We start from the raw sequence: 27,850 nt of genomic DNA on the forward strand, positions 1-27,850 counted from the left end.
ATATACTGTATATCTTTTCAATTTAACATTCAACAGTGAGCTGTGCTTTCCAGTTATCTTGTTTTCTTACACTTCTGTGTCTCATTTGCAAGTACTGTACATTACTGTATTATATAGTAAACTTTGTATGCCGTTGTGCAATTCCAAGACGTTAGATGGCAGTAGTAGTACAGTGTGTTGCCTTAGCCAGGAAGTAGTCTTTGCCATTAAGTTGAAGTGCCGGACTTTTCTTTTGTTGAGCCCCACAAAGTGTGTATACTGTAAGTATTGTGCTAATTGCATACCATATGTTTGGTTGTCATCTTAGTTGTAGTTTTCATTCAAGTGTTGACATCGGCATGTAAAATGGCTAATGCTAACCGGTAGCATGTTTACAGCAAATCAAATGTTGATTAGCATCGAGGTAGCACATTTTGAAAAGTAGAGCCTTACTGTACTTTTGAGCGCTTTTTTCTTGCTTCGTTGGTATGAAAAATTGTAACATTATCTAGAGCCGAGCCCGATCTGAGTGCTTGACTGCTTGTTTCCGGCTTGAGGTATCAAAATAAAACACCATTTGATTTTACGTGAATTGGTACACGGGGTAGTAACAACGTCCCTACTAGTGACCAAGCTAAAGGCTAAATTATGACTCTGATTCATTTTTTTATTATCATTCATTAGTGGTGAGCACCTTCTGTATACACTTTATAATTTAAAACATGTGTTTAATTAATGAGACATATTTAGGGCTTGAACCTTGATTGTGCTTCCATGCATTTATCTTTGCGAGTGAGCAATGGCGATTGAAGAGAGACTGGGGTGGTTATGGAGCTAAGTACAATTTAATAATTTTTAGTAACAGTCACTTTTATTGCAAATGTTTATCCGAAATCAGAGAAGTTTAGATGACTATGTATGAATATTATACACATCAGTCCTTTCCTCTAACTGCATATTCTTTATAGTCCTTAGCATGACATATAGTAATATTATGTCATTCTATTTGTAGAAAGAAATCAAACAAAAAGGAAAAAACATATTTTAAGTAGTTTTTGTGTGGAAAGGTTGTTTTTTTGGCAAACCCAAACCGGTCACAACTAATTGCACCCGAATATGTGTGTGGCGTACGGAGCCCTTAAAGGGACATGGAGGGAAAAAAAAGTTTTGCGAGATCTCGCAATACTTTCTCGCTGTGTCAGTTTCACTTCCGGTTCACCATCGCTGTGTCTGTTTTACTTCCGGTTCACTGACATAGGAAAAAAACCTTTTGCGAGATTTCACAAAAAATATTGCGAGATCTCGCAAAAGTATTGCGAGATCTTGCAAAACATCCATGTCCCTTTATGGGCTCCGTAATGGCGCATGTTCTTCATGTCACAATATTAATGGGTGGGCATTGAGTATTGAAAACAAACAAACACACAAAGCATTGCGCACCGTTCTAGCCCATTTTCTTCTGTCGATCCAGGAACTTTTGTCTTCTGTCAGGAGGAACCTCATCCAAGCCAATGCCATGATTGCTTCCCCTAGAAGAGAAAATGCAACTTTTAGGGCACATGATTACACCCGGTGAGAGCTCAAGTATTACTTACCCTTTAATGTCTGGAGGAATGGGGAGAGGTTTCTTGAAATCTTCCCTTCCAACCAGCCAGTATGTGTACTCAATACCTTTTCCCTATTAAAAAAACAAACAAAAAAATCAAAAAGTCATCTTTTGGTCTGTGAGTTTCAGCCAACTTACCTTTAACTCCGTCAGACCGCGAACATCAATTTTGTATCCCAGCTTCAAGCTGTTTAGGACATCCACTGTGCTCTGGTTGACGTGGATTCTGTAAGCTGCACAAAACACACAAAACCACAATGAATGCACAATTTGAGTGACTCCTCATATTATTGCTGTCAGGTATTCAATCTGATCTGATAAAAGAGGCATTCCCAGTTTTCAACCACTTGGAAGCAGCAAACTACACATCACCAGATTGCAACTTTACACAAATGCTAAACTGGGGTTTAAATTCAAGTTTGGAAAGTCATCTAAATGGATAGAAAATTACAATAACATCTCATGAGACTTCTACACATCACAGGAGACATTTCCGCTCATGTAATTAGTGTGTGTTGGCTGTTGTTTATTGTTTATTGTTTATTGAATGGATCCCCATTAGCTGACGCCAAGGCGACTGCTAGTCTTCCTGGGGTCCATATAGGAGCATACAAAATTAAAATACAAAGAATACATGCATTATCAGACATTATACAATGGAAAAATACAACATAAGATAAAAAGCTAGTTAAAACCAGTATTAAAAATTCACGTCATGGGGGCAGCTGCAATAGGTGTATCTTCAAAGCTGTCTTGAATGACAATTTACTTTGTGAGAGATTAATGTGAGATGGCAACCCATTCCAGAATGATGTACATCTATACATGACTGTATGTTTGAGGAAATTGGTCCTGGGAGCAGGAAGTGCCAAATAGCCATTGCTGGCATTCCTAGTATCATGAATATGTGTGTTAGTTGATTTTAAAAACTGTTTATAAAAGTAATCCGGTGATTGATCTAAAATGATAGTTCTAAAGAACATAAGGAGACTACAATGCATCTTTTGTTCAACAGACAACCAGGACAGGCGTGAATGCATATATGAAATATTAGTGCGCAAAGAACATTTAAGTAGCAGTCCAGCCGCTCTGTTCTGTACAAATTGCAGTTTGTTCAGGTCAGACTTAGTCGTAGCGGACCATATTATAGGACAGTAATGAAGATGACAGAAAACCAAGGTGTATCACTTGAGCCATTGTTGAGGATGTCAAGAAGGTGGAGCACTTCCTGACCATGGCTAGACCTCTTCCCATTTTCATTGAAATACCATCAATATGATCGGACCATGACAGTTGACTGTCTAATAGCACACCAAGCAGTTTTGCTTTTTTGACCTGCTCAATAGGTATGTCTGACATTGAAATATGAAGTGTGGGTCATCAACAAGCATATGCCTGGATCCAAAAAGAATGCTTTTTGTTTTGTCAATATTCACAACAAGTTTATCAATCAATCAATCAATCAATGTTTATTTATATAGCCCTAAATCACAAGTGTCTACTATCATTTACCCAGAGTGACACTCTCTCCAGGTCCTGATTTAAATTATTTTGTAGGTCATTTAAGGTAGAGGCAGTACTGTATAGAGTTGTGTCATCTGCATACATAACCATATTGGTGTTTGTTGTAACACAGGGAAGATCATTAGTAAAAATAATAAAAAGTAAAGGACCTAAGCAGCTTCCTTGAGGCACGCCGCAGTAATTGTACTTGCGTTCAGATAGGCTACCATTAAAACACAATCTCTGTGATCTTCCTGATAGATAGCTCAACATCTAAGAAAGTGACATACTATTAAAACCATATTTTCTCAGTTTGGAGATAATTATGTTGTGATCCATGACATCGAATGCTGCACTAAAGTCAATCAATTGTGTTGTCAGTGACATGACCCCAGAGGGCTACCGCTGAAAAAGTGTGATCATAACCGTAGAACCGGAAATAGACGAATAGAAAAGCGCTACACACCTCTGTCCTGGCTGCTCAGTACAATATGGGTAAAGTGACAATGAAGAAAACAAACGTGCACCCGAGTGTGAGATGTGTTTTGTCTTCATGTGAAGAGACTCTCCTCTCAAGCACAATCTCATTACTCCCACTGCGCAACCATCACATGTTATCATGTGATAATTACATGATACAATACAGTCAATCAGGGAAGACAAAAACAATAAATGTTGTAGAAATAGTAAATGGTCTTAAAGCTACCTTGTGCAGTACTAAGTGAAGTGAAGTGAAGTGAATTACATTTATATAGCGCTTTTTCTCAAGTGACTCAAAGCGCTTTACATAGTGAAACCCAATATCTAAGTTACATTCAAACCAGTGTGGGTGGCACTGGGAGCAGGTGGGTAAAGTGTCTTGCCCAAGGACACAACGGCAGGGACTAGGGTGGCGGAAGCGGGGATCGAACCTGCAACCCTCAAGTTGCTGGCACGGCCGCTCTACCAACCGAGCTATACCGCCCCTATACCGAGCTATACCGCTAAGGTATTCAAGCAATACAGTATAGCTAATAGCTAGCTGGCAACTAGCCAATGGTGACACCAGGGGGTAGCCCTGGCTGACTCCTGGCCACCCCAGTGTCTAGTATAAATTGTAGCAGCATCAGACATGCTTTTCACCTCAAATGCACAGCCTCCCAGGCAGGCAAGCTGCTCTAGACCTTCGGCCGCACACAGCAGCCAGCTCTCCCAAGAGCATGGACAACCCGGTTTCATGCAATCTCCTCAATAATTGGTCAAACTACAATTATGTGACTACAGGGTGCCATCTAGGCAGGGACAAGTCATTAAAACAAAATTTGGAACTTGTTGAATTAGGTCAATCCCAACGTTGGAACAACCAGCTTTTTGATGACGTTTAATCAATGTTTGGTTTTGACGTTGATTTGACCATTGAATTTTGGTAATTTCTTAACCAATATTTTAACACACAAATACAACATTGAAACAACATGCTTTTTGACAACGTTTATTCAATGTCAAGTTGTGATGTTGATTTGACCATTTAAATGTGGTAATTTCCCAACCAACAACATGGATCCAATGTTAGACACCAACGTTGTCTCAATTTACAAATTTACACATCGTATTCATGTTCGAAATAAACTGAAACTGAACTAAACTGAAACTGAACTGAACTGAACTGAACTGAACAAATACAACTATTTTGCAACGTTGTTTCAAAGTCAGTTAGATTAGATTTAGATTTATTGGTCCCCTTGGGGAAATTCATTGTCACTGCCGTACATTTGAACAATAGACATTACACATCACAAAAAATAACAAAAAGACATCCTACATGACCAACACACATTTACAGGCTTGTCTGACAGGTCGGCCGGGCCTGCTGTTAAGGGCGGTTGTAGCTGCAGGGATAAGGCTTTTCCTGAGGCGGGCCCTCCGGAATTTGATAGTTCTGTACCTGCGCCCTGATGGTAGTGGGATGATGTATTGGTGTAGTGGGTGAGTGTTCTAAAGCAGTGGTTCTCAACCTTTTTTCAGTGATGTACCCCCTGTGAACATTTTTTAATTCAAGTACCCCCTAATCAGACCAAAGCATTTTTGGTTGAAAAAAAGAGATAAAGAAGTAAAATACAGCACTATGTCATCAGTTTCTGATTTATTAAATTGTATAACAGTGCAAAATATTGCTAATTTGTAGTGGTCTTTCTTGAACTATTTGGAAAAAAAGATATAAAAATAACTAAAAACTTGTTGAAAAATAAACAAGTGATTCAATTATAAATAAAGATTTCTACACATAGAAGTAATCATCAACTTAAAGTGCCCTCTTTGGGGATTGTAATAGAGATCCATCTGGATTCATGAACTTAATTCTAAACATTTCTTCACAAAAAAATGAATCTTTAACATCAATATTTATGGAACATGTCCACAAAAAATCTAGCTGTCAACACTGAATATTGCATTGTTGCATTTCTTTTCACAGTTCTTTTTGACAGACATTTTAGTGAGGGTCAAACCATCATGGCATTGGGGAAACTCTGGGTTTATGGTATTGAATGGAATAGCCTACTTGATTTGATGTTCAGTTTATGAACTTACATTCATATTTTGTTGAAGTATTATTCAATAAATATATTTATAAAGGATTTTTGAATTGTTGCTATTTTTAGAATATTAAAAAAAAATCTCACTTACCCCTTGGCATACCTTCAAGTACCCCCAGGGGTACGCGTACCCCCATTTGAGAACCACTGTTCTAAAGGACATGTATGTATAATCAACGTTGTATCAATGTCTTGTGCCTACTGGGATGTTACGTACCAGTTTGAAGACAAAGCTAAGCGACACTTCAGTCCCTCATTATAGATTTATTTGAATTGAAGAGTGTTTGCCCGTGTAAACGTGCTCTGTTGTGCGGAACGGGAATGCGCCACTCGCAAAAAATGCGGGAAGCAATTGCATACGTTTCCCGCAACCCAAAAAGGAGAAAAATATGGGAAGTCGCCGGAAAGGCCAGAGAGCCAATAACAAGAGATTCTTGTGCGAGGTAAGCCAGCATACAAACACATGGAAACGTGGTGTATCGCACTCTCAGTATTCGTGAATTAATACACTTTGCCTGACAAAACTTTGCTTCAAAATAAACCTTATTTGCATGTGTCACCAATAATCCGCACTAACTTAATACATATTGCAGTAAAAAGCAGCATTAGTTGAGTATTCAAGTAATTATGGAGACAATGAAATCAGAAAGCCATGACTCTCCACAGCAAAACCTATGAAAAATATTCAAAAAAGCCAAAATAAAAGCACAGGCTATTTTTAGCGCAGTGATTACAAACAATACACATTTCACACTAAAGTCATTATTTCTCCGTAATTGTTGGTCCTTAACTTACTTAAAATGATTTTGGCAAAATGAGGGTAAAACGTTTATTTTCGGTCGTCCCGGCGGGAGCGTGTTAGAGAGCTGCTGGTCAATAAACAGTGCATGAATATAGTGGTGTAGTGCTTAAAAAAAGTTATCACTATATACACTATATTGCCAAAAGTATTTGGCCACCCATCCAAATGATGAGAATCAGGTGTCCTAATCACTTGGCCCAGTGTATAAAATCAAGCACTTAGGCATGGAGACTGTTTCTACAAACATTTCTGAAAGAATGGGCCGCTCTCAGTGATTTCCAGCGTGGGACTGCCACCTGTGCAACAAATCCAGTCGTGAAATTTCCCCGCTCCTAAATGTTCCAAAGCCAACTTTATTATAAGAAAAGTGAAGAGTTTGGGAACAACAGCAACTCAGCCACCAAGTGGTAGGCCACGAAAACTGAGAGAGGGGTCAGCAGATGCTGAAGCGCATAATGCAAAGACTTTCTGCACAGTCAGCTGCTACAGAGCTCCAAACTTCATGTGACCTTCTAATTAGCCCACTAATCGCTAGTTGGTAACTCAAGCACTAATTGCTAGACATCTTAAATGCTAACACGAGTAGAACAATAGAATACTTCATGTTTTTATTTTAAACTTGCAAGTTACAGTAGGGTGGCTAAGCCAGTGCCATTTCTAAACGGCAATACATTGTGTTGGGTCAATGTTAATGTGTATTTAAAGACATTTAAGTGTGTGATAAAATTCAGGGGAGAATAAAAAAATATATGTTTATATATGTTCCCATGTACCCCGGGAAGTCCTGCGGGGAGTGCTCAGAGAGTATGGGGTAACGGACTGTCTGATTGTGGCGGTCCGCTCCCTGTATGATTAGTGTCAGAGCTTGGTCCGCATTGCCGGCAGTAAGTCAGACCCGTTTCCAGTGAGGGTTGGACTCCGCCAAGGCTGCCCTTTGTCACCGATTCTGTTCATAACTTTTATGGACAGAATTTCTAGGGGCAGTCAGGGCGTTGAGGGGATCTGGTTTGGTGGCTGCAGGATTAGGTCTCTGCTTTTTGCAGATGATGTGGTCCTGATGGCTTCATCTGGCCAAGATCTTCAGCTCTCACTGAATCGGTTCGCAGCCGAGTGTGAAGTGACTGGGATGGGAATCAGCACCTCCAAGTCCGAGTCCATGGTTCTCGCCTAGAAAAGGGTGGAGTGCCATCTCCGGGTTGGAGAGGAGATCTTGCCCTAAGTGGAGGAGTTCAAGTACCTCGGAGTCTTGTTCACGAGTGAGGGAAGAGTGGATCGTGAGGTCGACAGGCGGGTCGGTGCGGCGTATTCAGTAATGCGGACGCTGTATCAATCCGTTGTGGTGAAGAAGGAGCTGAGCCGGAAGGCAAAGCTCTCAATTTACCGGTTGATCTACAATCCCATCCTCACCTATGGTCATGAGCTTTGTGTTATGACCGAAAGGACAAGATCACGGGTACAAGTGGACGAAATGAGTTTCCTCCGCCGGGTGGCGGGGCTCTCCCTTAGAGATAGGGTGAGAAGCTCTGCCATGTGGGAGGAGCTCAAACTAAAGCCGCTGCTCCTCCACATCGATAGGAGCCAAATGAGGTGGTTCGGGCATCTGGTCAGGATGCCACCCAAACGCCTCCCTGTGGAAATGTTTCGGGCACGTCCGACCGGTAGGATGCCACAGGGAAGACCCAGGACACGTTGGGAAGACTATGTCTCCCGGCTGGCCTGGGAACGCCTCGGGATCCCCCAGGAGGAGCTGGACGAAATGGCTGGGGAGAGGGAAGTCTGGGCTTCCCTGCTTAGGCTGCTGCCCCCGTGACCCGACGTCAGATAAGCGGAAGAAGATGGATGGATGGATGGATAGATGTTAAAAAATCTACCAAAAATGTCACAATTCCACTGTACTACCTTTGCGGACCCCTGTTAAAGATCTTGTGGAAGATTACTCACAGGGTTTGTGTGGAACAATTTAGATTAATCATGATTCAATAACATTTTTAATCTAGAGTCAAGAAAGAAGGGAATCATATTTATTTTTTATATTGTTTTTGTATTGGTTTTCTATTAATTTATTCTTTGTTTTTATTCAGTCATTGGTGTAGCATAATATTGTTTTTAATATTGTTTTTAACATGGCTGTGCAGCACTTTGGAAACATTCTTGTTGTGTAAATGTGCTATATAAATAAAGTGGATTGGATTGATTGGATTGGGAATAACCCGCCTGGTTCGGTCCCTGCTTTTCTGCCCCTAGCATGAGGGGTGAGCTTTGTAACCACCGAGCTAAAAGCTCGGGCTTTCCACTTGGATAGCCAGCATACTCTAGAAGTTGTCAGGGAGTGAGGTTTACCATTGTACACACACACACACACACACACACACATGCACACACGCACACACTTATATATATGTACATGCACGTAACCTGTTAATCAACCACCTTTAACATAATTTGTTATGCAATTTAATTATATATATATATATATATATATATATATATATATATATATATATATATATATATATATATATATATATATATATATATATATATATATATATATATGTATATATGTATATATATATATATATATATATATATATATATATATATATATATATATATATATATATATATATATATATATATATATATATATATATGTATATATGTATATATATATATATATATATATATATATATATATATATATATATATATATATATATATATATATATATATATATATATATATATATATATATATATATATATATATATATGTATATATATATTTATGGAGCTGGTTTGATTTCTTGTGTACTTCTGTAAATCCAAGAGCATGTAGAAGGACGCTGGAACATACCTGCTTATTTATTTAAATTGAAACTTCAAATTGACCTCTAATTCTGTTTATAGTCTTAACGGATTAGAAAGGACTGGTCACTTAAAGCCCTGTTTAGCCCCAAGCAGCATGCACACACCTGTCCTCTGCTGCTCTTTGTATCAATACAAAAACACTCACTTCTTGTCTCTCCGTATAAAAACGGCACATAGATGTGATGTATTGTTATGGGTTATTGTTTGTTGTTAAAACAAAGAGGAATAGGATTTATTCAGCATATGAAAATGTTGCGTAAGACACTCACACAACCCGGTGGACTCCATTCGAGATGCTGTGTTGACTGTGTCTCCAAAGAGGCAGTACCGAGGCATCGTGAGGCCCACTACTCCTGCTACCACTGGGCCTGGAAGCACGCACACACACACACACACACACACGTACACACAATAAGATGGTCTTCTTTGCCAAACAATATACTGTATGTCCATGATGTATTTCATTGTTTAACATATTACATTGTTTGGATTGAAAAATTAACCTCCATCACAAAATGAATAGCATTGACTTGTGTTTGATGCTGTGTGTTAATTGGATGACAGCACCCTAAGTGGATAGTGCCTCGCCATGCCAAGAGTAAGTTCCAGACAAGGATGAAGGAGGTAAAAATACCTCCTTGCCTCAACAGCTTGGGTTGCTTCATGCTTACCCCTCTACAGCAATTCAGCTTGTATTTTATTGTACAATCGTTTTCTCTTTCATTGTATTTCTGGCATAAACACTTTATGCACAACTATTAACCACAATATTTCTTTATTGTGTCATTATTCAATACATCAGGGTTATCCCGATACCAAATTATTGGTACCGGTACCAGTACAAAAAATGTACATTTATACTTTTTGATACTTTTCAGAATAAATGGGAACACAACATATTTCATTATTGGCTTCATTTTAACAGAACATATCTTGATACAATAAACATACGTTTTTAATTGCTCTCAAATGTCAATTTTATAAGATTGGAATTCAAATTAAAAGACATTAGACACACTGGGCTTTTCTTATTGCACTCAAAGAACAATTTTAGAAGACTAATATAAAAATGAATAGGCGCTAAACACATTGGGCTTTTTTTTATTGCAATTAAAGAACATTTCACAATTTTCCATATCATATATAGTCTGCATATAATAGGATTAGGTTAGAATATAATTTAACGTTTTTTTTACATTGTAAATGCTTCATGATTTACATACTTGCCAACCATCCCGAATTTTCCGGGAGACTCCCGAATTTCAGCGCCTCTACCGAAAACCTCCCGGGACAAATATTCTCCCGAAAATCTCCCGATTTCCAGCCGGAGCTGGAGGGGGCGTGGCGTATATAAAGTGGTGAAACAGTATTTTTATTTGCAATTTAATTCTGTTGAAATTTTTTTAACAAATGTATCTATTTTAGCACTGCGGAATTGTATGTAAACATTTTTTTTATCAGTTTTTATGGGTCCCTTCTTTTGCAGTATATTTGATTAGTATTTATTTTTGTAATCAGCTTGACCCAAGCCTTGATAGTAGTCTTTGTGATTAACACATGCTTTCATATTACTTGACAAGGTTGTTAAGTGGTTAGCTATAACTACTGAATACAGTTCAAATGTAATGGTAAGATTACTAATTCAGTGTTACCATTTGAATGGGCCCCTGTCCCCTATGCAGAGGAAAAGTCAGTACCCAAGCTCAAAAAAGTTAAGAACCCCTGTTTTAAAACACAACTTGCTACTTGTGTTTTAAAAGTGTCACCTTTATCGTGAGTTTTGAAGCCAAAATACCTCCATATTGCGTTTCACGCACCCTCTTTATTAACCAGTAGAATTGCCGTTTTTTGCCATTTTTCCTCTTTACACTGTTTTTGCTTGTATGTTATTTGTGTGTAGGTGCTGACACACTTTACATGTGCCTCGGCTCAGCAACGTCACCTCATCACGGCAGCATTCGGATGAAAAAAAAGTACCTGTATTTTTTTAAATGTTTTTAATTAATTTGTACCTCGGTACTTAATTAGTACCGGTATACCGTACAACCCTACAATATATCCACATAAAATACATACCACACATGCATACCCCACACCACACATCGCTTCAACCCCCTTTTTTGTATTTGTATTTGTATTTTGTATTTGTATTATTATTATTAAATTTGTATATGAGTTTCTTTTTCCTGGTCTCGAACTGAGTGCCCCCAACCCCTCCCCTCACAGGCATTTCGTTTGGGACTAGCTTTTTTTGCCCTCCTCATCCCATATTTGACCTTTTTTCCACCTTTATGGGCGTCGCCTGTGGCAACACATCAGTGTTCCCGCTCTGTCTATCCTGTATGATGTTTGTCTGATCTTGAATGGGTTTGTACTAAAAATCGAATTTTTTAATACTTTTTAAGTGCAATGGCAATAAAGTTGCATTCCATTATGTAAGTAGTGTGTTGCTTACCGGAGTGCAAGCCGATGCGGATCCTGACTTTTACGTCAGGCATGTGTCTCATTTTGAAGGTTCCAATGCAGTGCAGGATGTCAAGAGACATGTTGGCCATCTCAGCTGCATGGCGGTTTCCGTTCCTGTTGGGAACCCCTGAGGCCACCATGTATGCATCTCCAATGGTTTCTACCTAAAAGTAAAAAAACAAAATTAAAAGCAATAAGCTCCTCCAGTGCATTAGAATAGAGATGTTGAACATAGAAGAAGAAGAAGGGTGCAGCACTCTCACCTTGTACACGTCATGCAGCCCGATGATGGCGTCAAAAAGCGTGTAGAGGTCGTTGAGCAGGTCGACGACCTCGATCGGCTCGCTCAGTGCTGAGATTGTGGTGAAGCCAACAATGTCGCTAAAGTACAGAGTGACTTCACTGAAGTGCTCCGGTTTGACCGGCTTGCCGGTCTTCAGTGCTTGAGCCACAGACCTGACGGAAGAGCACAGGAGCAGTGACGTCACCTCCATATGCACCTCCCTCTAACAGTGGGCAATGGAAAAAATATCATCGCTCGGACGAATAACCTCAACTTAAGAGTGTTTTGAGATAAGAGCTGTCTCTCGGTTAATTGTTACGCTTTAAGTTGCAAGCAAAAATGTGAGATACAAACATCTCTGCCATTAGTTGATATAGCAAATGTCCCAGTGCACACTGTAAGATCTGCCCAAAACATCTGGTCTTACTCGCTAGCGTTAGTTTTTAGCTAGAGATGGACATAACTTTGTTTGTCAAACATGGTAAGAAAGAAAGTGAGAGTGAAGGACAGTCCTGAGAAAAAGAAGTGTATGATATTCATGAAACTAAAGACATAAATCATCAAAACATGACCGAGCCCGTCACTAATTTGGAAAAGCAACTCCAGCGTATCACTGCTAGTCTGCACCCTGCTGAAGCAGAATGAGTCTAACGGCTGCCAAGAATGTTGGAATAATATCTAAATACCATGAAGCTGCTGATGGTGTGTTTGACAGAGAAGCAGCTGGAATGAGATATCGTAGAAACTATCGTAGAATGCTGTACAATATTATTACATTACTTTAAAAAAAACTACTCTACTTGTTAGTAGTACATACTATTGTATTGTTTTTAAAAATTGTATTTTTAAAAGGCATGTAACTTCTTAAAATTGTGGTGTTCTGGGGGAGAAAGCTCCATCGCAGAACCAATGAAGCTCGTAAATTGATGTACTACTCTACTGTATATACTTAATGTGATCATCATCCTTCTTTGTTGATTGGCTGGGATAAATCACACGGTTCTACTGCTTTATAGCAAGGCTTGTGGCTAGGGTTGCCAACTCCCTGGGAAAAAAAAAGGGACACCTTGCAGGGCTTGGCGACCCGATTAATTTTCTATTTGAGTGTAAGTAGTTTTATAATATCCGCAAAGGTTGAGTGGGGGCAAATAAATTATTCTTGTTTTTTGAAGACGTTTCAGAAGAGTCCAGTTGCATCAGTTATGCCTTTGTGGATTGTATGACTAGTTATACTATTTAACTCCAACCAGAATTTAAACAGATGTGCAGGTTTTGGGATAATATAAATATATGGCAAACAAATTGTTCAATAATTAAGTTTTTGTGCAAAATAACTAAATTAACTTTCCATCCATTCATTTTCTATTGCTTGTCCCTTACGGGGTCGCGGGGGGCGCTTGAGCCTATCTAATAAAATGTATATTTTTCTTCAATAAAAGTAGTTCCTGTATTTCCTGTTTAACTTAACTAACGGACACCTGTAGTGCTTAACTTCAAAAATTATATAAATTCAGTGTTCAGCGTTATGATAGAGCAGGTCTCCAACTTTTCATTATAATAAGAACTATTTTGACAAAAATAAAGGAGAGCTGAGATATTTGTCTTTTATTTATATGACTGATTTCAATCATTTTCATTCATTTTTTTTTTAAACACACTCACTTCAGCAGTGAGGTGATTGTCTTTATGCTATTTTGTGGTAGTTTGTCATTAAATGGGAGCACAATGTCTGAAATGAACACTTACAAAATACTAAGAGTCAAAGCAAATATTATTTGACCCTTTGGTGAGGTCCTGTATCACCAGCTTCCTGTTGGAGAGCAGTAGTAGTCATGCCACTATCATAAAGTATAGTGTCACTATGATAAACCTGGACACATTATGCTTATCAGGGGTGTGGGAAAAAATCGATTCGAATTCGAATCGCGATTATAACGTTGTGCGATTCAGAATCGATTCTCATTTTTTAAAAATCAATTTTTTTTAAATGAGTTTATTTATTTATTGTTTAATTTAATTTTTTATTTTTTATTAATTAATCCAACAAAATAATACACAGCAATACCATAACAATGCAATCCAATTCCAAAACCAAACCCGACCCAGCAACACTCAGAATTGCAATAAACAGAGCAATTGAGAGGAGACACAAACACGACACAGAACAAACCAAAAGTAGTGAAACAAAAATGAATATTATCAACAACAGTATCAATATTAGTTACAATTTCAACATAGCAGTGATTAAAAATCCCTCATTGACATTATCATTAGACATTTATAAAAAAAAAAAAGAACAATAGTGTCACAGTGGCTTACACTTGCATCGCATCTCATAAGCTTGACAACACACTGTGTCCAATATTTTCACAAAGATAAAATAAGTCATATTTTTGGTTCATTTAATAGTTAAAACAAATTTACATTATTGCAATCAGTTGATAAAACATTGTCCTTTACAATTATAAAAGCTTTTTACAAAAATCTACTACTCTGCTTGCATGTCAGCAGACTGGGGTAGATCCTGCTGAAATCCTATGTATTGAATGAATAGAGAATCCTTTTGAATCGGGAAAAAATCATTTTTGAATCGAGAATCGTGTTGAATTGAAAAAAAAATCGATTTTGAATCGAATTGTGACCCCAAGAATCAATATTGAATCGAATCGTGGGACACCCAAAGATTCGCAGCCCTAATATTTATGTTTAACAATTTAAATAAACAACGTGTACTACAAGAGAGTAGTAATTGCGGTAAAATGTCAACTTTGGAGTCCCAATTGTCAGAAACAAGGTAGTTAACTGTAGTTAGCTATAGCTGCCGCTGAACAGAGGCGGAGTGACTGACAGTCAAGGCAAAACTAATTCCCAGATGGCAGAAAAGTTGATCTGCAATGAGTTTGACAGTGGAGCGATCAGTCACTCTGGCATCGATCGGCTTAGGCTGTGTAGGCTGTTGTGAAGTTGTCATTTCGAATAAATCTTTAGATATTTTAGTCTCACAGTAATGACAATACGGGACAAGTGCGTTCCATGACAGCTCAATACGGAAAGCGTACTTCTACAAACGTACGTTTCTAAATACGGGACAATTTCGTTTTTCAAGGCATCCACTTTTACTCAAGTTTAAGCTACTAAATACAATTATTTGGCCTATAAAGGACTCATTTAACATGATATCTCTTGCACCTGAGTACACATTTTGTTCAAATCTGATGTTTTTTTGAAGTTTGCATGTTACAAATCCAGGTTGAGATCCCATGAAAAAATTGTTTCAAAAATGTACATACAAACAAAACTATAACCCTGGTGCGATTAAAGTGCATGCATTGCTTTTAGAAAGCAAGTTGTAATGTTGTGGGGACTCTCGTGAAAAAATGTCAACTATTTTTTTCATGAATTTGATCATTCCATTTCAATTGTGTATCTTGACAAGGACACGTTTTCGACAGACAATTTGAATGCATACAAAACTTTGTCATTTGTCAACTTACTTGGGCAACATCTGAGCCACCAGGGCGTCCGTCTTTTGTCTCTCCACCTCCAACTCTTCTGTCCTCTCTCTGATCAGATCCTCCAAATTGGAGGAATACTGCTCCAGCATGCGCAGCATTGAGTCGATAATATTGGTTTTCTTGCCTTTGGTGATATTTTTAAACTGTGCACACATAAAAAACAAACTGACCTCCATGTACTGTGTAATGTCCATTAAATATTTTTTTTAATGAATAGACAGTGTGTGTGGTCACCTGTTTAAAAATGTCTTGAAATGTGGGCCTCTTGTCGGGTTCTTCACTCCAGGCCTGCTTCATGATCTGGATAACTTCCAGCGGGGCCTCGTCCACAGACAAAGTGGGTCGGCACAAAGGAGGGGGCTCTTTGAGTTTACTAATAATCTCTGACAACACACACACACACACACACACACACACACACACACACACACACACACACACACACACACACACACACACACACACTGAACAATTAAAAATAACAATGACATGAACATGCAGATTTACTGTTTAGCACATATTAATATACACTGAGAGGAATGTTGATTTGTTTTCAACTTTTTAAATTCACTAAACCCAGCAAATATTCATGATTTGTTATAAAACATCACAATTCAAATACATTTTAACTTGTAAAAATATAATTATTTCAATGTCTTTTTTCCATTTTCTGGTCCCATTCGTGGGTCGTAATCATTTTCCCCCTAAAAATCTAATATTTGAGGAATAAGAAATCAGACAAACATGCACTTAGGTAACCCCCAAAAATTATTACAATTATTAGTCAAATATTTTTATACTAGTGCTGTTAAATGATCCATCCATCCATTCATTTTCTACCACTTGTCCCGTTCGGGATCACGGGGGGTGCTGGAGCCTATCTCAACTGATTATTTATTTAAATCAGATTATTCACATTTTTGAATTCGGATTAAGGTTATCACTTGTTTGTATAAATTAAATTGATTTAAAAAAGACTCCAATATTTGGAAACAAATGCAGTTTTATCGTCATGTCAAACAAGAACAAAAAATTAAAAAAAGTTTCACTAGAATCCACGACTCCATTAATTTTTCTCAAAACTTAAAAAGGTTTCATCTTTAATCTAATTTTAAGTCAAATGTGCCAGTGGGCACAACAGGTAAAGGAGCATGTGAGCTCAAAATAAATTGGGTGATAATCTGCATATATACATGATTAATGCAATAATCATTTGTAATTAGTCACAAGGTAACTTTCAAAAAAAAAATTGACAGCTCTAATTTATACTTATTATTTTCTAATTAGTATTCTGTACATATATATATATATATATATATATATATATATATATATATATATATATATATATATATATATATATATATATATATATATATATATATATATATATATATATATATATATATATATATATATATATATATATATATATATATATATATATATATATATATTGCCAAAAGTATTTGGCCACCCATCCAAATGATGAGAATCAGGTGCCCTAATCACTTGGCCCAGTGTATAAAATCAAGCACTTAGGCATGGAGACAGTTTCTACAAACATTTGTGAAAGAATGGGCCGCTCTCAGTGATTTCCATCATGGAACTGTCATATGATGCCACCTGTGCAACAAATCCAGTTGTGAAGTTTCCTCGCTCCTAAATATTCCAAATTCAACTTTTTTATAAGAAAAGTGAAGAGTTTGGGAACCGAGAGGGGTCAGCGGATGCTGAAGCGCATAGTGCAAAGACTTTCTGCACAGTCAGTTGCTACAGAGCTCCAAACTTCATGTGACCTTCCAATTAGCCCACGTACAGTACGCAGAGAGCTTCATGGAATGGGTTTCAGTGGTGTCACCACTGGACTCTAGAGCAGTGGAGACGCCTTCTCTGGACTGATGAGTCACGCTTTTCCATCTGGCAATCTGATGGACGAGTCTGGGTTTGGAGGTTGCCAGCAGAACGCTACATGTCGGACTGCATTGTGCCGAGTGTGAAATTTTGGGGAGGAGGAATTATGGTGTGGGGTTGTTTTTCAGGAGTTGGGCTTGGCCCCTTAGTTCCAGTGAAAGGAACTTTGAATGCTCCAAGATACCAAAACATTTTGGACAATTCCATGGGATGGCACTTCAAGTTCATATGTGAGTAAAAGCAGGTGGCCAAACACTTTTGGCAATATAGTGTATATATATATATATATATATATATATATATAGTTATTTAAAAAAAATTGATTATATAATTTACGGACGATATATATAACTTACCTTTGGGAGGCATGTCCATCATACAGAAAGGTGCAGAGCGGGAAATAACCTCTTGTGCGATGATGGAAAAGCTGTAGACATCCCCGTGAAAAGTGCCTTTCCTCCTCAGGGAAGGATTGCGCAACAGCTCAGGAGCGGTCCAGAACAGATCTTTTCACACGATCCAAAAGTTACATTATGTATTTACTAAAGGAAATTGACGACCTGACATTAAGTCACCTTCAGGCTTTTCTTCATCTATGCTGACGTTTTGGGCACTCAGAACTTCATTGAAGCCATAATCAGTCACCTTCAGCACAAAGCGACCGTCCACCACACAGTTTCTGGATTTGAGGCGTCCGTGGACGATGCCCCGATTGTGTAAGTACTTCATGCCCTGTTAGGACCCCCGACGTGTGAGTCATGCATTCTGATGGAACATGTTATTTTTGTTTGGGACAATACCCGAATGAGATCCATCAGCAGGGAGGACTTGAACATCCAGTCAAGACGTACTTCCTCGTTGGTGAGGAGGTCCTCCAGGCTGCCTCTGGAGCAGTGCTCCGTCACCACACCGAAGATCCCAGAGTCAAAGAACAGTCCCAGGAACAGATTGAGGTTCTCATGCCTCATGTCTCTGAGCTGCAATGATTAGTAGCACACAATTAGAACAAGCATATTCAACGTTTCCTAAAAAAACTCACCTTGACAAAGACAGACTCAGTGCTCCTGCCGATGCTCGATCCAGATCCAGCTGGGCCTTTCTTTAACCAAACCCAATCACCCTAAAGGACGGGGAGTAATGATTTACAGACACACACAAACACAGTCTTGGATTCTCGTGAGTTGAGCTCACCTCAAACACAGCAACATTGGAGCTGTCAGGTGAGGAGGCCAAATAGCTGCGACCGGACACTGAGTGGTGAGGCGTCTTCATGTCCAGCTGACTCCTCATGATGCTCTCGTCGTTCAGCTTCTGCTCCCAACAACACATCAACGCATGAATTTGATAGACAAAAGTATTGGGACACCCTGCCATGCCAGGAGAAGCAAACATAAGCAGTGGATGCCCCTTTTGATGTTGGAAAGACAACAAGAAGTCTACCAAAAGTCAACAAATTGGAATTTAGAAAATTTCTCTGGTCAAAGGATACTCGCTTGACTCACAGTCTTTTAGAGTGTGATGGGGTTGAGAACAGGGTTCTTCCTCATTATTCACAACCATTATGAAAGACATGACGATGGATGGAATTTTTAAAAATATATTTATTCTAATTTGTAAATAAAAGTAAATAAAAGTCCGCTTAAAGCGCAGCCAATGGGTGCTCCTCTATTTCGCCCTTAAAATCTAAAATCAAAAAGCGCCAAGAAAATTCCATTTACATTTCGTGACTTAATATTAACCAAGTATTAATTATATTGTGTGGGCAGCACGGTGGCAGAGGGGTTAGTGCATCTGCCTCACAATACGAAGGTCCTGAGTAGTCGTGAGTTAAATCCCGGCCTCGGGATCTTTCTGTGTGGAGTTTGCATGTTCTCCCCGTGACTGCGTGGGTTCCCTCCGGGTACCCCGGCTTCCTCCCACTTCCAAAGACATGCACCTGGGAAATTGGCCATAGTGTGTGAATGTGAGTGTGAATGTTGTCTGTCTATCTGTGTTGGCCCTGCGATGAGGTGGCGACTTGTCCAGGGTGTACCCCGCCTTCCGCCCAATTGTAGCTGAGATAGGCTCCAGCGCCCCCCGCGACCCCGAAGGGAATAAGCGGTAGAAAATGGATGGATGGATGGATAATTATATTGTTATTATGAGCTCTAACGCAGACAAACTATTTATAACGGCCCCGTGATCACTACCTTGTTGCTATGTTTACATCATCGAGTTGTCTGCTGCTTCCTCGTCTGCCTGCTCTTTCGAAATTTATTCTAAATCATAAATCATCTTACCTGCACAGAAGACGTCTGAGTAGGTATTCCGACAAGTTGGTACACTTCGACAGCAATTTAGGACCCAAAATGTCAGAGGACGACACAAACAGACACTTGTTCACCCCTCCCTCCAACTTCGTTTCTTTGCGAGGATTATGAGTCATTCTTCATCTAAATGGGAATATATGAACTTCCTAGCAGTCGACATCTTCATGACAGCAGACCTTGTACAGTAAGTGGTGTTTTATTATGTTTGTTGGCTCTCATAAAGTCTGCAGTGAGTAATAATCAGTGATGTAGAAAAAAAACAAAAAAACGCTGTGATGCGTTTTTTAAATTAATGCGCCGCGTATGCTAAAATTATCAAAATATGTTAATTTTATATGTTATTATTAATGTGCCTGTTACTACATTACATATATACTTACATCATGTATATAAAACATGAATGGAGGTGTTTGGATGTTCTTTTAAGGGTTTTATAGGCAAAATTGCACGGCTCCCAGAGGCTGCATTGTAAGCAAACTTTTGATCGCATTTATTTAATATTTAGAGTGCAAAAAAATAACATCCATCATCATGTCCCTCATAATGATTGTAAACGATAGGCAAAATAAATAAAAAGTGCAGTTCCCCTTTAAGGTTGACATAAAGTTTACATCGTTTATCGCTGTTAATTGGTTTCATAGCTAGAACATAAAAAAGCCTGTTTATGACCTTCTAAATATCCATCCATCCATTTTCTACCGCTTATTCGATATGTTTTTCAATATTATGAGAGTCTTCTAGACACGATATAACAACCTTTGGTCAATATTTCACTCTTTTGATACAATATAGTAATGTAACCTGAGGCTGAGACAATCAATAGCCACCATATTGAACAGAGCGCTCTAATTGGTTTAATGCTCTCTAGTGGCCAATATTACTGTAGTTTTGATATTTTAATTCAGCCATTGTTCTAATTGAAAATGATTAATATAGGCCAAACATGTTATAAAAAAAATGTTAAGTGGCAAGGGGGGGACTAAATAGGGAAGTCTCACAAAATATTAAAATAACATTGAGTAATTAAAAATTATAACTTGACTGACAGCATCACATACAAATATTATAATTTAAGTAATTTAAAAATAAAAATATAATTTAAATAAGCAATTATTTAATTTATAATAATAATGTAATAATAATATTATTATGTTATATAGTCTTATGATGATATATGAACATATGGTATTATTATATATCTATCAATAATCATAGTAATAATGTATATTATTATTTATTATTAATTACTAATTTTAAAAATAATTATCACTCAAAATAACAAAACACTGACTTAACAAATTTAACACGAGTATCCAATTTGGTAACAATTATTCATACATTATAGGTCAGAAAAGAACACAATAATCTTCACTATTTTCAATGAAATGTTGACATGTAATGTCATTAAATGATGCTCAAACAGTGCTTTGCATTTTACAGACAAAACATGCCAACTGCGAAAAAACAGTTGACATGAGCATATACTTGTTGAGTAAAGTCAACATTTCATTTTCGTTAGGTGAAGTCCTAAAAAAAATCTATTGACCCAAAGATAAGACGAGTAAAAATATAAGACGAATAGCCCCAGTTTTAGAAATATATTTTGAAGTAGACATTTGTGTTTTAGATCATGTTTACCTTGCAGATTAATAAAATAGCAAGTAGTAGTAGAAGAGAATTTGCGATGAATGCTAAAAAAGCTGAAGCTAAACTGAGATGCTTAACAGACAGAGCGCCGGCCACATAGCATCGAATAACAAAATATGCGACAGACTCTAAGGAGCATATCAGCAAAATTAGCTAAACACGCTAAATCAATGTTAGCATGCTAACAGTTAGCTTGTTTCAAGTACCAAGTTATATGACTCTGAGGTGTACGGCTGCATAAATTAGCTACAACATTAGCGTGTTAACAGTTATGATACCTTCCATTTACCTGAGATGTTGGAAGTCCGAGGTGAGAATGACGTCACAACCAAGCTATTTGTCATGTCTGTGTGATCATGTTTTGTTTTAGTCATGTTTTGTTTTGTTAAGTTATTGGACTCTTTAGTTTCTGTTTACGCTCCATTGTTTTTGTTTCCATGACTACCCATTAGTTTTCACCTGTCCTCATGTCACGCACCTGTCTCACGCTTTGCACTCGCACACCTGTCACTAATCATGTCACTGCTATTTAAGCCTGTCTGTTTCTGTTGATCGTCCTGGTGACATTATCTTTTCTACCTCTGCTACCTGTCATTCCAAGCCATTGTTCCATGCACGTTTTTCATGCCACAGTAAGTTTGTATATTTCATGTTTATAGTTTTTGCCTTTGTGCAAGTTTTTGTTTCATTAGCCACGTTTTTGTACTTCCGCCTTGTGTGCGCTTTTCGTTTGTTCTTTTTGTTAGTGTAAAAATAAACAGGTCCTCACCTTCACGCCTTGCCCGCGCCAACTTTCCTTTGCATTCCGGGAAAACAAAACCCCCCAAAGTACCCGTTTTGACACTATTAGTGTTCCAGTTACGAGGTTGGAAATCAAGAGGGTCACATCCACGAAAGCTATTCATGTGCTTGCCTTATCTGAATATAAACAACTTCTGGAGAAAAATGTGCTTCTTCTGCAATCTTTAAACACGGTTGTTGAAGAGAAAACTCAAAGAAGCCATTGCTAGTGATGTAGTTTGCACATACCACATGAAAAAAGTCATTTACACTGCAATAACATTACCATACATACGTCCAACAATACATTGCATATGGCGGATTTAGTCCGACAAAAACTAGTCAGATGTGCTAATTACGGATATCACAGAAGCTTCAATTGTTCTTTACCCTCAGAGCAGCCATCTTTGAAAGCCAACTCGGGGATATGAAGACCCCCCGACTTTCCGAGTGGGAAATCGGCCCTCGGGGGTCATTCCAGTTGAAATTTCCAACTGGGAATTTTGACTTACGCATACAAATTGAACGCACCATTAATGTACTGTATTAAGTACCAAGTTGTATGACTTTAAGGTGTACGCATGTAAAATTTGCTAAACATGTTAGCATGTGTAGGGTACAAATTATATGACTCTGAGGTGCAAGCCTGTAAAATTAGCTAACAAAAAATTTAGCATGTGTCAAGTTACCATATATCTGTGGTGTACCCCTGTAAAAGGGTTAGCCTGCTAACAGTTACCATGTGTCAAGTACCAGTACTAGACCCCGAAATTAAGAGGACGCCACTTTTTTTTAAGACATATTGTGTGCATGAGTTTATTGTGTGTCACAACACTTTTGCAAAATGTTGTTCTTGGCTGAGAACTGACCCGTATGCTGACTTGTGTGTTGATGAAGACCAGGTCATCCAGAGTTAGGAACACTTTGGTCACTCCACCGCTGCCACCACCTGTAAAGCTGAAGCCCACTCTTCCGCTCCTCCTTAACAGACAGATGTAAATAAACACACATGTGTTAGAAAAAAGAAACACAAGTGCACAAGATTAGATCAGAGGTGTGCGGTGTACACACTTGAAATGTATGAAGATGTTTACCGCTCCCCCAACCACCATAGCTAAGACAAGGAAAAGAATGAAGAGCATAGCAGAGTCCATTCCTGTGGGAAGAGAAGAAGATCCATGAGTTGACGCTACAAGGGTACATAGTGTGATGACCGTGCAAAACCACAGACCTCCACTGCAGGCAAAATAAGGACTAAACCAACAACTGGAGTCCTTGTAAGGAGTGCTTCCTGCAAAATGGATGGATCGGCCAAGATACTTCAAGCCTCCGGTCTTGCCGTTAGTGTGTGCAGCCTCCAAAACATGAGTGGAGTAGAGGGAGTTGCCCATGCCACTGTAGTCCAGCACTACGTAACGTGCTTGCATGCCTTCGCCGTTTCTACCCGCCCTCAAGTGCTGATTGAAGCCCTCAAATTCGAAGCCTCCGTCGTTGGTGCTGAGGATCTCGCCGGTCACCCAGTGGCCGCTGTTAGCGCGGGCCTGCTCGGCAGCCATTGCTATATAGTACATCATGTTGTAGATGGTGCCGAAGAATGGAGAAACCTAGAAAGGAAGACAGAGGGCTATTAGTGTTGCACTGAAAGTCAGGCACGACTTGGCGGATGTACTCACGTTCTCTGGTGAGGTGCTGCTGCGGATTTCGTAGGTGTCCTGAGCGTCTTTGAAGGCCTGTTGGAAATTGCGTTCACCAGAGTCCATGGTGATGGTGAGCACGCCGTCGTAGGCTTTCCTCAGCCTGGTGTCATTGCCCAGGATGTAGTAGAAGGCGTCGTTGTATGGGAGCGAGTAGAGCAAAGTGTCATAGGGGATGAACACATAGCCGCGGTCGATCATCCTCATAGCTAAAGCTGTGGTTAGGAGTCTGTACTGGGCTTGGCCGCCAATCAGGACAGAAGGCATGCACATGATGACCACTGCAAAGACAATATGGGTTAATGCACATGGAGGTTCTTCAACTTGTGTGTTTTCTGGTGTTACCAGCTCACCTCTAACACGATCTGTTTCCCGAACTTTGGTCAAGGCTCTCCTGGGACCATCATCGTCTGCCCCCATTGTTGCCACAGGGTTGACGGGCAGGCCCAAAGCCCTCAGAGACGACGCCAGCTCATGTCCTGTGGCCTCCCAGATGTCACTGTCCTCTGAGATGATGGCCACATGGGCCCAGCGGAAGTAGCGCAGCACCGCGAAAAGAACATGTGAGGACAGCGGCTGTGGTCGTAGGAAAGTGGGATACATCCCTCCTTCTCTCATATTTGGCTTCAGGCAACTCCAGGAGAGAAACCCAACATCCCATTCTTTAGCGTACAAAGCAGCTGAGGTACAGTACCCTGGGTTGGCCGGGCCCAGGAACGCTGCACCGTAGCCTTCCAGCTCGGCAAAGCGAGCGAGGGCGCGGGATGACTTGCAGTCCTCGTTGATCAGTGTGTAGTCATACCAGTAACCCTTGTTGAGGTAGGGGTCATTGTTGATGCGGGCGGTGGCGAGGCGCGCCGCCAAGTCCGGGAGAGCTTTGGAATATAAGAGGTCACAAGTCCAGGGTCCAACCAAGGCCACCTTGAAGGTAGTTGCCCAGGCTTGACAAGGTAGGGATAAGATTAAAATTAAGGGTAGTAGAAGCCAGCTCACTCGACGGCTTTTGAAACACTGCACTGGGGACAATGGCAACAGGGGTGTCAACAACACTGGTGGCAGGGACCAGGAATCAAAGCGAATACGATCTCGACCATTATTAGTCCATATGTGTCTTTTTCTGATCACTTGTAAGCATTCCGGCTGCCATCGAGGATGATGGGACAGGTTGTGCAGAAAGCGAGGGTCTTTGTGACTTGCCATTCCCGTTTGTACAGCTTGGACGTCCTCTCTGAAAGACGTTTGCCGTTGCTTGGTGATGAGTGGATGAAAAGTGTCTTCCTTGGCAGTCCTAAGATGGACAGCTGGCGACAAAACTCTGAGCCATCACTGCCTCCAGGAAACACGAAAATATGTAGAAAAGGGTTCAAATATATTAGAAATGCCAAACAGTCTGAAAAGTAGTGAACATTCTCTGCTCTATTTGTATTTAGTATCGACCCACAGCAGGGATATTCAACTAAATTGTTTGGGACCCACATTTCCAGATAACTAAAGACCGGGAGGCCGGACTTCTCTCTTCACTATTATCATTTTGTACATTCCTGAGAACCATTTGATTTTTGATTGATTGTAGCCCAAATGATGAAAACGGGAGGACCTAAATGGAACTTTGAGGAACACCACTAGTATAACTAAATAAGTTGAACAAATTACTACTGACTGCATTATTTTGAAAAGTGTTATATGTGCGTATGTCCTGTGAGGGCAGGCGCACAGCGACATGCCCGGTTATCCCCGAGACGCTAAAAAGAGAAAAGTTGATGACGAATGGCGTGTTTTAAAAAAGACATGGACTGCCAAGTAAAGGTAAAGCCGTGTGCTTAATTTGTGGTACACACGTTGCTGTGTTTAAAGAATATAGTGTAACGACCTGCTGAAGTAGATGTTGTCTTCTTGAGTTGCGTAAATGAGAAGTGAGGAGACGTGCGTGTGGAAGGAACGAGATATGTTCAGCTGTCTTAGTATAACTTGCTCAATAAAAGTTTAAAAATTGCGTCAGACTTGGTGTGCGCTTCTTTTGGACGCTACAATTGATGTCAGAAGTAAAACTTTGCGCATACTGCACTGTTTGTGTGCTACGTCATCGGGAGGTACGTGTATGGCGTCACATTAGTACCAAAAATCCGAGCGCATAAATCAAATTGGGGAAAAAAATTGTAACTGCCAAAAAGGAGAGGATGTAAAAGGGTGCCCTGAGCAGTGCCTCAGTTTGGAACCCCTTGTGCTATGTTTGCTAGCAAGGTTAAAATGTCAATGCAAGGATCTGCCAATGTGTTTACAGTGAGTGTTTTAGGAAATTTCTGCAAAACTATTTGTATCACAAGTTTTGAACTGAACTCGGGGCCCGGTATGGTGTCATTCCCAGGCCCGATTTGGCCCCTAGGCCACCAGTTGAATAGCCCTGATCTAGTATATGGCAGCACTCTAGTCTGCTGGAAACATTTTAATCTCTTTCAAGTTTTCTTAACTGAACTTGCGGGCCGGTCTGATGTCATTCATGGGTCCGATTTTCCGCCAGTTCGATAGCCCTGACCTGCAGTAGCTTTAGCCCTCTTTAATGCACAAATTATATCAAAGTGGAGCCTAAATTCTTCATTTTTTTCTGTACGGTCTCTATTTTTTTGAGAATTGTTTTCATTAAAGAATTAACTGCCATAAGTTTGTTGTTCTCTTATGTTACATTTTAAAAATTAAGTTTGACTTTTACTGAAAATCGAAACCAAACTATGACATTCATATCGAGGTATGTGAGGATGCTGTATGGTTACTAAAATAAGCTTATTTGTTGACTGAGTTGGGTGTATACATTTGTATGAATTTAAATTGTATGAATGTGAAACATGTAGGAATTTGAGTTTAAAACACAATGTGATTTCTCCAATCTTTTTTTCATATCAGTGGAGCCATTGTTGCCAGACAGATTTCTTTGGGCTCATTTGTAAGCACCTCATATTGCCAATGAAAAAACAATGTCTGGGCCACTAATACAATGACTCCAAAAACAACACTGGTCTGTATTAAATATAGATAAATGGTAGAAATAAAATAATCTGGATCTGGTAGGACACTGCACCCTTCTGGCCTGTCATTAAAATTAGACACAAGTCAATTTTATCACAACACATAGCAACATAGAGAGGGCACCGTCCCCAAAGTCATGTTCCTGATGTAGAATTAATGACATGTGCTTAGCAAGCCTATTAGCGCTGCCGGGGCTGCGGAGGTAAATCTGGCCTTAATGTCTTGGTCTTGTGTCGCCTTTTCCATCCATCCAGTGGCAATGTCTCAACGTCTTGTCAGTCACTCAGACTAACACACTTCAAATATCTCCCACATTCTTAAAAGTAGCATTTTGGTTCTCACACAATTGTCTATGAAATCGTATTGATATATGATATTATTAACACCAACTTAAAAAGACTTTATAAAGTCAACTAAAAAATATATTGCATCTTGCAATTACTATTAGTATTATGTATAAGTATGTGTGTTATGTGAAATTCCTGCAGTGCAAACAAGGCTACATTCTGAAAAATATTGACTTTTTGCATAGCTTGGTTTCATTTAATTAAAAAAAATATTTAAAAAATCAACTAAAAACAACTTAAAGTGGTGGCATATGAGGTGCTAATAGGTTCTAGAAGCATTTGTACAACATTTTAGCATGATTCTCAAATACCTCTACAAAATTACATGAACTACTCATTGTTTCTTATGCTGCAAACAGATAAAGAAACACAATTCTGACCTGGAGCGGTTCTCACAGAACCCATGTCATTGTAGGATGCCATCCTTGTTCCTGTTTATTATGGAAAAAATATCCAAGATGACAAATTATGAAAACAAGATCTGGCTTCAAGTTAAAAGTCCTGACGAGAGTAATTTAAAAATCCAAAACCCCACATTTC

General features: G+C 39.1%; 1 protein-coding gene across 1 annotated transcript; it reads right to left on the minus strand.

Moving 5' to 3' along the window:
* gucy2d (guanylate cyclase 2D, retinal) lies at positions 1–27,850 on the minus strand. Its single transcript, XM_062047852.1, has 19 exons — positions 27,691–27,850; positions 24,296–25,268; positions 23,922–24,223; positions 23,480–23,852; positions 23,320–23,404; positions 23,118–23,229; positions 18,704–18,823; positions 18,552–18,632; positions 18,313–18,489; positions 18,088–18,244; positions 17,869–18,018; positions 15,833–15,981; positions 15,578–15,741; positions 12,064–12,256; positions 11,790–11,964; positions 9,604–9,702; positions 1,724–1,818; positions 1,575–1,657; positions 1–1,508 (listed from the first exon to the last, which is right to left on the minus strand). The coding sequence occupies exons 2-19, from the start codon at positions 25,140–25,142 to the stop codon at positions 1,424–1,426; spliced, it is 3,447 nt and encodes a 1,148-aa protein (XP_061903836.1). The 5' UTR covers positions 25,143–25,268; positions 27,691–27,850; the 3' UTR covers positions 1–1,423.

Source organism: Entelurus aequoreus, linkage group LG05, assembly GCF_033978785.1.
Source record: "Entelurus aequoreus isolate RoL-2023_Sb linkage group LG05, RoL_Eaeq_v1.1, whole genome shotgun sequence".
Classification (NCBI taxonomy): domain Eukaryota; kingdom Metazoa; phylum Chordata; class Actinopteri; order Syngnathiformes; family Syngnathidae; genus Entelurus; species Entelurus aequoreus.